The following is a 9,508-nucleotide window of genomic DNA, read 5'->3' as shown; positions in this document are numbered from 1 at the left end:
CACACAATCCCCCATTTTTGGGTCACAAATACTTAACCTTCTATCATTACTCACTGGTTAATGGTGCCAGTCCACTCTAGAAATGAGTGTGAAATTAGATTTAAAAATGTGACCAGACAAGTATCACGATGCAACTGACATAGGACATAATATTTTTCCATTTTGTGCACACCGGTGTTGTCTCAGCATAAAATCACCCTAAATGGATTCTGATCAAAAATGATAATTGCATGGAAGGCTTCCTTACTTTATTTTACAAATAAAGGTGTTAAACCACAAAACTAAACTGTATATACAGTAAAATTGTGTTGACAATGTTATACAAATGTGCATAACGCCATATTTTATGAAAATTTCCACAGGATACTTGAGCACCTAAATATTCCACGGAATGACATTAGGGTTTTTGTACAGTGATTTTATGTTTATGAGGCTGTACATATGAACAGATTATTTTTATAGTAAAGATCTTTTTTAAATATTGTGCTGTACTTATTTCCTTGAGTACAGCAGCCTCAGGTTGCATGTACTATAGGACGTAGCTCCAACTGGAAATATTACCCATCATTTTTTGAAGAACAACTGGGTATACATATACATAACACCTCTGGGGGTTACTGTAAAACCCCTGTATTTCCTATACTTGCCACTGTAAAGCGGCAGTTCATCAGAAACTGAAATATGTAAATATCCAGACAAACATAACCAATCATAAACAAACACTAAATCTGGAATATTTTGAAAAAATACCAGAAAGTGAACTATCCCCTTAATGTCTGGTGGAGAGAATGCCGCCACCTAGTGGTGCATACACTCTCACAATTCTCTCACAAAATTAGATTCATGTACACTAGGCTAGTTCTGAACTTAGACCAGGTGTAATAATGGTAATAACAGTGTATTAAGGCATTTACAGCCATAGCTCTTGCATTTGGTGCACTATTCTTGCCTGAAATGCTTATGCCATATGCTTAACTGTTCGGTTAACGCTGTGAAGCCAGTCACAGACTGGTTTTATGAAGTTGCAGACAGAAACTACATTTGTTTCCTAGGAGATAATGTATGTAGACTACAAATCCCATTATGCTGATGCACTGAATTATTGCAATGTATTCATTTTATGTAGAAAAACAGATGCATTTTTACATTTATTTCATAAAAGGTAAATGTACAAAACTGAAGACCTGGCATAATTTAGTAAAAAGCACAGTCCTCCAAAAATATGAATACTATTAATATTTGTTGACTTGAACAAGTCTCATTGCATTTTACTTTGTACAGAAACAAAAAGGAAAATAATGAAAAACATGTCCTACAAAATTGACATTCCAGTTTCTACAACATAAAATATCCTCCTTAAACTAAATATTTAGTTTGAGACTACAAGAGACTACTGCTTTTTTAGGCCAACCTTCACTACAGTACTACACACATAAATCAAATAGGAACAAAAAAAACAAAACAACTAAAACCTCCATGCATCTCTATTCCAGTCTCATCATCTTCTCCAGAAATGGCCACCGCTTTTCGTTTTTTTGTGTGCTCCTCTTCAGAGACCAGTTCTGCAGGTTGAATTTTAACCAGCACGCGGATCAAGTTAACATGTGGTCGGGGAAACTGCACTGCTAGAATAGAGGTGCTTATTGGGGCAACAATTTTTTTTTTTTTTTAAATGAGGTCACCAAGGCAGTCCCAATACTATGGAGGGGAAAAGAATTAAATATGTATGTGTGTGTGTCTGCGCATTGCTTTAACCTTGACCCTGTAGGGGGCATGGAAGCTTCCCTTAAAAACACTGATCTGAGATCAGACTGCAGTGGTTCTGGCGTCCCAGCGGAATTCCATTCAGGTTAAATCGACCCGCAGGCTTGGGCCGGGCGCGTTTCCGTGGCAGCGCCGCACGCGGCCCGTGGCGCTGCGCCCGCCCGCCCGTCCGTCCCGCTCACTGCGGCATGAGGTGCCGCACGTTGTATTTGGACGAGTCCTGGTACTGGGTCATCGGCTTGTCGGCTATTCCGCACGTCCCCACCCCGACCTTGCCGTTCACGCTCTCGGGCGAGGCGAATATGCTCTTCTTCACCTGGAACGCAAGAGGCAAAGGTCGGCCAAGACAAAACTTCAATCGACAGTGCAAAAAGCGCTTCCCAATCGTTTGATGCAGTGAAAACTACGCATTTTATTCATGTAGAACCTTTCATAAAAATCAAAAAAACTTAACTGCACGTGTAAAGAGTGCAATTTAAAAAATCCAATTAATTAAAAATACAGAAAAACGAATGTTCATTTATCCTTGCGGTAGAAAGAAACCCGTTCTGCTGTAAATAGGTTTTAACCGTGACTTGCGGTTATGGTGGAGGCGACGCACCTGTCCTTTTTTGTTCTTGGAGTAGGCCTTGTTGTTGAACTGCTGCCACTTGCACTTCTGCACCTCCCTCTCCTGCTCCAGCTCCTTCATCCGCTGGACCTTCTTCTGGGCCTTCTTCTTCTTGTACTCCCTCTGCTCCGCTATCTGCTCCCTCCTGCGAGGCACCAATCCGGCACATGACCGCAGCGCATTTACAAAAACCTGATTTCCTTCCTGATTTCCTCTATTATTGCACGTTTGTCACACTGAATGGTTTCAGATCTACAGATAAAATGCAATATTAAATAACGGAAAACTGAGTAAACGCAAACCATATTTTTAAAATTACTATTTCATTTACTTAATGAAAAAAGTTACCGTCCACCCATATCACCCATGTAAAAAAAATTAACTGCCATTTAACAAAATGTATCAAACACCAAATTTAATTGATAATTCGATTCAGCTGATTGAACGCAGCCAGGCTTGATTTCAGCCAGCCCTGTTGAATGTCAACCTCACCCATATTGATACCTTACCATCAGAGTGTAGTAGTCACCATAAAGTTTCAACAACCACACTAGGCCATGTTCAAAGGAAATTCCAGAAGAGATGAAGAAAAAAAAGTTTGTGAAATGTATCAGTTTAGAAAAGGCTACAAAGCCATTTCTTAGGCTCTGGGACTCCACCAAACCACATGGAGAGCCATTATCTCCTAATGAAGAATGCCTGTAACAGTGGTGAATCTTCCGTAGTGGCCAGCCTGCAAAAATGTCTCCAAGGGCACAGCGACAACAACTCATCCAGGAAGTCACAAATGATCCCAGAAGGACATTCAAAGAACTTCAGGCCGCTCTACTGACTAGAACTGTGCCTGTGAACTCGCTCAACTCGAACATGGCCTCCAGAGAGCCAAACTGCACCGGGGTGGACCGCAGACCTCCTCACCTGGATTTGGACTCCTCCGATGCGGCGCCCTGCTCGGCGGGCTTGAGGCCGTGCAGCGGGACGACCTCCGCGTTTCCGTAGCCCAGGAACGTGATGGCCGCCGTGTCGTTCTCCTCGTCTATCTCCTCGATCTCGGCCTTGTACAACCTGCCAATGAATCACGTCTGTAAGCAGGTGAGTACGGGCTGTACATACAAGGCCATCAAAAAAAAAACATACATATATACACACATTCTTTAAAGGGACAGTTCACTATAAAAATGTTATGCATTTTTATATCTAGAGAAATGTATTTTGGCCAAACACTGACAGCTCTCTGTATTAGCTTTTGTACAGACTTCAATACTTCATCAAAAATCCTCCAAGAAGTTTCATTTCAAAATGAATGGAAGTCTGGTCACTGAGGATTCAGCTGAGGGTTGGCTTTAAAAAAAAAATAGTTAAACCTAATACTATTCCGACTGTTGAAGCAACGACAGTGACTCTAAGAGTCACTTTGATTTTAGCAAACACTTTGCACACATTTTTTTATAAAGTAGTCCACTGCTACATCCTTATAGTGGTCTTTTTGTGAACGTTCTCGTCCTTACCATTGCAAAGGGTTACTGACTCAAGTCTGAATTTGAACGCCAGCCTTGAAATTAAGAGTAACGCGTCTTACCATTGTGAAAGAGACACCTGACATGGTTAGTGGTGCTTAGGTGGGTTTCTACACTTACTGTCCATCCACGTTCCAAACAGCCATGCAGCTGTCCCCTGCTTTCCATGAATGGCTCTGGGAGGTCGTGGCTGAGCTTTCAGAACTAGTAGGGGCCACAGTTGGCTGACTCGACAGGAGGTCCTTGGTTAATTCAAGGACTTCCTACAAGAAAAACAAAACATATGTTCAACTGAAAACAAAACAAATGATCAACTGTCACCTTTCCATTGAACAGCATATGAAAGAAGAGTATAGGAACCTAAAGTGCCAATAGGGTTAATAGGACAACAAGGACGTAGGTTGAAATCTAGTGCTGGGGTACTGTCGGTGCGTCTAAGGGCAAATATTTCAATCTACATTTCTTTCCTGAAAACGGAACTTTGTGCAGTAATAATAAGAACCCTGAACCCAGTGCACCACATGGGAAGCACTTACACCCCACACATTCGTTTGCACTAATTTCCCCAATTTTTCCCATTTCGTATTATGCATGAATGTAATTACAGGGCTTCAACTGGCATGGATTCCCCTGCATTTTGTCCTTAATGATCTTTTAAGAATAACTAACTGCAGGGTTATAACTTATCATCTATATGGCCGTGGTGCACTCTAGAGGGGGGAAAAAAAAAAGTTACCCGCCCAGCTCATGGTCTCGTCTGCCCACGCTTTTACTTCATGCTCTCAAGCATTCACCTCAACTATATTGCTGCTACGCATCGCTAAATCTACCCAATAGGACAGTGCCCATTAAAAGAAATCCTTGAGGTAAGCTTTCCAAATCCTGTTTTGAAATGACAGTTTTCAAACATTTTACTTAGAAGGCTACAGAGCTATAATTCGTACATTCTGATTAACTGTTTACTCAGACAGATCTGCACTTTATCAGTGTGCAATTTAGCCATCAATAAGCGCGAGCTAATTAGCCAACTTTAGTACCGAGTTAGCTTGGTAAGATTGGGTCTTTACAGTATGATAAATATATGCAGCTTTCCATACATGCTCTGAGAATATACCAGGTACCTACCATATTTTTGTTTATGGTATTAATATGGCTTTGGTATAACCAGTTTTACAGTTGTATACTTTTTCCCCACTTGCGATTTGGCCAAATGGTATGACTGCTTTTTAGCCATAATGCATTGCACGCAATTCAAGCCTGGATTTTGTCCTTACTGCCCTCTGATTTGCCCTTTGGAATTGTGGCTTTGCCATGGAGGCACTGATCATTTTGGTTTCCGTCAATCATTTATAATTATTAATGTGCAATGATGATGATGGGCATTCAACAAACCTGTAAGTCTTTCTGTAGTTTAAGCAGGTCCTCGTTCTCAGGATCTGTTGACAGAGCCGCTTCAACCTGCTGCAGCTGGGCCTTATAGCTGGCCAGCTGTTTCATCATATCATCTGACATCTACAATAAATCAAACAATAACACAAAAAATACACGAGTCACGGTGAAAAGTATGTCAAGTATAATTTCATAACGACGGCCAAATTTACAGAATCGAAATGACAACAAACGATTGTCTTTCTTCTACAGCGGTTGTTTATCTCATTGCGAACAATTCACCCAAAAGCATGATTGGGTCACAGATGTCACGTGGAGTCAGTGGAATAATCAGCGGAGAGCGCGCATTACGACAGTGTGTCCGGTGAATGTTCTTCCAAAAGAACTAACCACATGCACCCACAATAAAATTAACGTACATCTTCCAATTTTAAATAATTTGTTTGCAAAAATTGTACGCAACACCATTTTACTGCCTATTCCGTGGTAGGGATGTGGCCACCCACATAACGCTGAAAAAATGAGGATCCTGACCTGACCTGTTAATTTCAAACAGGAACACAGCGAACAGTCGAAAATTACGTAGTCTACCGCTAACTAACATTAGATTGGTCAGCATAATAAAACCACAATTTGCGATTAAGATAGACCCGGGATATTTACCTTGCTAGCTAAAACAAACGTCGTGATCATACTCGATAATAATTCGAGACAGTTCATATTTGGGCCTAAAGCGCGTTAGCAAGCTATCTAGCGAGTACGTGGGTAATAAATAGAGCAACGACATCTTTACGTGTTAGCAACATCTCAGCAACTAGGAAATAATATATATACCTTCGACTCGAATTCGTAAAGCATCTATTTAGCACCAATTAGCTTACCTTTATAAATCAGACGTCAGAAAAATAAAAGACAAATATACTTTGTGGCTTAAGTCGTCTAAAGTTATCTTTATTTTAGGTCGACTACACAACCTGCGGCAGGGATCCTTTGAAATTCCCGTTGCTAAAAAAAATCTCGCGATGTTGCTTGAAATGACATCATTCATGCAACCAGCCTAACATTTTCAATATACAGCCATGCGGTGGCGCAATAGCGTTACGAAAGTTTTAATCTGCACTGGTATACTTTACTAACGATTTGGTAATGAAGATTGCTTTATCTTGCTAAAAGGTTACATGTGGTATTTTGTACTTTAACGTGTGTACGCCCACGATAAATTGTTAAATGATTAAACGAACGGACCTACTCATTATAATTTGTTTGGGGATTAATTGCTGTCATTTGAGACTTCATTGTGTAATGGCAAAACTGTAACAAAACAATGCTCGCAACAGTAAACAGAAAGCAGTTTGCGGACTTATTTTTATTGTTCGTTCAAATAAACTAATTCGAAAAATCGTATGAGTGTATATAATTGTGCTAAGTTAAATATTTATCAAATGTAATTGTGTAAAAATTTTAGTGAACATAAACAACTAATGTTCAAACAGTATGCATATGTTTGATAATATACTTTACATAATACAAAATATTTAATATTTCAACAACAATAGTGATCCTAGAGTCTAGAGTTGACAACTACCTGCCCTATACTGGCTGTATGACTGCATGCACCTGATGGGGGTGGATTAGTATTTTGCTGATGGTGATCAGTTTTCTACAATTTTGCACAGTGCTATCTTATGAACGTAACATTTCAGTGCTAAAATGGAGTCACCTGTGACTGCATTTATACAGGTTCTTAGGACTTGCGTGCCTCTGAACTGTCATGGTAAAAACTTCCCCTCTGCACATATGAAGGAGGTCATTTAAGCAACCACAGTAGGGTTTAGTTTTAGACAGTGAGTCCAGTGTGCTCTCAGTTCATGTGTTGTGGGTGTACTTTCATTCTGCTGTCAACGGTGCATCACAGCCTGGAAAGTACCGGCAGTTCCTGGGAAATTTGCACATGTGTGAACCAGAATGTCCGGAAAATACATCCAATTAGTGCTAACAACAAGCATTCACTTAATGTCACAACACAACTGCATCCATTTCCTGAATTTTAAGTCTCTGTCATTAGATGAAAACACTCAGAAAGCGGTGGTTTCCATTATATAATGAAACATAATCTGTGATCATAAATTTACAGTATAGCTGCATAGATGTAATAGATTATACAGTGGGCTGGAATTAGAGAATTAGTCACATTTAACATCTATAGGAGTTGTTTTTGGATGTTTGGATACATTTAACTATTTTTATTATGTGCACACACAAAGACTATATTTGTTAAAATATGCATATTTTATCTTCATTCATTTAACATCACCGCTGCATTTTCGATGCAGAAGTTAATGCTTTCTTGTTTGTTATGCTGCATACAACCTTAAAAGGAAATATGAACATTTTATTAACCCTCAATTACACAAATACATACCAATTCAGGAGAGCAAAACAAATATTCAGGAAAAAAAACATTTATGAACTGATCCTCACGCAAACTTCTGTGTTTCATTTAGTTTTCTTTTTCATGATTGAACAGAAAATTTTGATACATTAAGCAGACCATAAACTCTTTGTAAGACACGTTTTGGACATGTCAGAACTAGGACTTGAAGTCCTGCAGGATCAGTCCACTCCCGTTCTTGGTCACTAACCGCAGGCTGCCGTCTCACATGGAGGACTGAGCAGAATGAGTCATCGTTACTGAAACACTGCATGACAGGATGTAGCCTCTGCCCCTCCTTGAGGACAACAAGTTTGGCCTTGATTAAGGCTTCGGTGTTTACCACAAACAGCGATGGCTCGAGGACCTCAGTTTTGAGTCAGAAGATTTCAGTCATTCTTGCTCCTCCCCCCCCCCCCCCCCACCTCCCTCCCCACACACACACCCCTCACCTTAATCACTCTTCTGATAGCAAAGTTTCCCCTGTGTTACACCGCATTTCCGTCCCTGTTTAACTGAAATGACTCAAATTGAGAATGCCACCGTTACCTCCACGGCACTGTGTTGCACTTACTCCAATTAAGTCCACTGAAATATGGCTTTGTTTATACCCGGAATTAAATAATGAAATTATTGTTAGTGCAGTGCAGAGTAAGATAAGGACAATGATGAATGATGGATGACTAATAGTACCTTCTGAAATCATTTTTTTTTAACATTCTGTTGGAACCTGATTATTTCTTTTATCAAATCCTCTTCTCTTGCACAGTATTTTTTTAACCTTCTACCATTAGGGCATATACACATACATAGTGTGTGTGTGTGTGTGTGTGCTTATTTGCTCCTATGCTGAAGAAAGTCCTATGTATAGTTTGTAGCAAGATTGTCCTCAAACTCCACACATAGTATGGCGATGGAAATGCTCTTTAAATATCCATGGATGCTAGTACAGACCAGTACAGAGTCATTCATTAACATAATTTAGACTGTACCATAACAAAGTAACCAAATGCATTCTGCATAATATAATTGCTGAAATCCATATGGTCATATGAAATGTGTTAAGATGTGAGTAAGATTCTTATAAAGGCACATATACCTCCCACAAATATACATGGAATATTTTGCTTGTGAGTCTCTCTGTTCAACAAACTGGATATGCAGGATTACTCACTTATTGTCAGCTATGTGTTAACTACAAGGCAGGCTGCTCTACTTAGCCCAACCGTTCGTCATGATATGTCAAAGTGTTGTCTGCTTAACGACAATAACAAAACTATTCATAACAATAACAACATTTTTTTGCAGGGTGCAAGAGTAAGGAGTCACCCTTTTGATCATGCTAAAATCTTTGACTAGGCCTGCATTTACGGTACTAAAGGTATTGCACATTCTAGGCATTTAATAAACATAAAAATTATTTAAATCCCAAATATAATTTTGCTTTGTTTACAAATGTAATTTAATTCTGCCATTAGGATGAACACTGTTTTTTTGTCTTTCATTCTTACCAGTCACTTAGCACCTCATATAACTACCCCTGTATCTTACATGGAGTTGGATCAGGGCAGTGATATTAGCATGACAGGCACCATTCTAGGTATCACATGTTACAGGTACACATGCAGGTTGCAAATGGGTACCTGCTAGATCCCACAGCTACTTTATATATAAAGTCTGGGAATATATACCAGTACCAGGTTCTTTGTCAAACTTTTACCTGTTCGGTGGAGAACTGTCTGTACCTTGCTAACTCTTGTTAACTCTGGCAGATGTGTACAGTATGAATGGGGTGGG

General features: G+C 39.7%; 1 protein-coding gene across 1 annotated transcript; it reads right to left on the bottom strand.

The window, feature by feature from the left end:
- Positions 1-1,135: 1,135 nt before the first annotated feature.
- On the bottom strand, positions 1,136-6,318 carry LOC135247399 (survival of motor neuron-related-splicing factor 30-like). The gene is made up of 6 exons (XM_064320802.1): positions 6,162-6,318; positions 5,284-5,403; positions 4,012-4,154; positions 3,293-3,439; positions 2,366-2,519; positions 1,136-2,080 (listed from the first exon to the last, which is right to left on the bottom strand). Exons 2-6 carry the CDS (start codon positions 5,401-5,403, stop codon positions 1,943-1,945), a joined length of 702 nt encoding a protein of 233 aa, XP_064176872.1. The 5' UTR covers positions 6,162-6,318; the 3' UTR covers positions 1,136-1,942.
- Positions 6,319-9,508: the final 3,190 nt, after the last annotated feature.

This window comes from Anguilla rostrata, chromosome 2, assembly GCF_018555375.3.
Source record: "Anguilla rostrata isolate EN2019 chromosome 2, ASM1855537v3, whole genome shotgun sequence".
In the NCBI taxonomy this organism is placed as follows: Eukaryota; Metazoa; Chordata; class Actinopteri; order Anguilliformes; family Anguillidae; genus Anguilla; species Anguilla rostrata.
Note: the sequence above shows the minus strand (reverse complement) of the source record. Positions and strands in the feature narration are given on the sequence as shown.

Excerpts from the sequence above, each read along its gene's own strand:
- LOC135247399 (XM_064320802.1), bottom strand. The coding sequence starts at position 5,403 with ATGTCAGATGATATGATGAAACAGCTGGCCAGCTATAAGGCCCAGCTG. Across the intron at positions 4,155-5,283 it reads AACTACAGAAAGACTTACAG|GAAGTCCTTGAATTAACCAA; the intron begins GTTTGTTGAATG and ends TTTTTCTTGTAG. Across the intron at positions 2,520-3,292 it reads TCGGAGGAGTCCAAATCCAG|GAGGGAGCAGATAGCGGAGC; the intron begins GTGAGGAGGTCT and ends GGTGCCTCGCAG.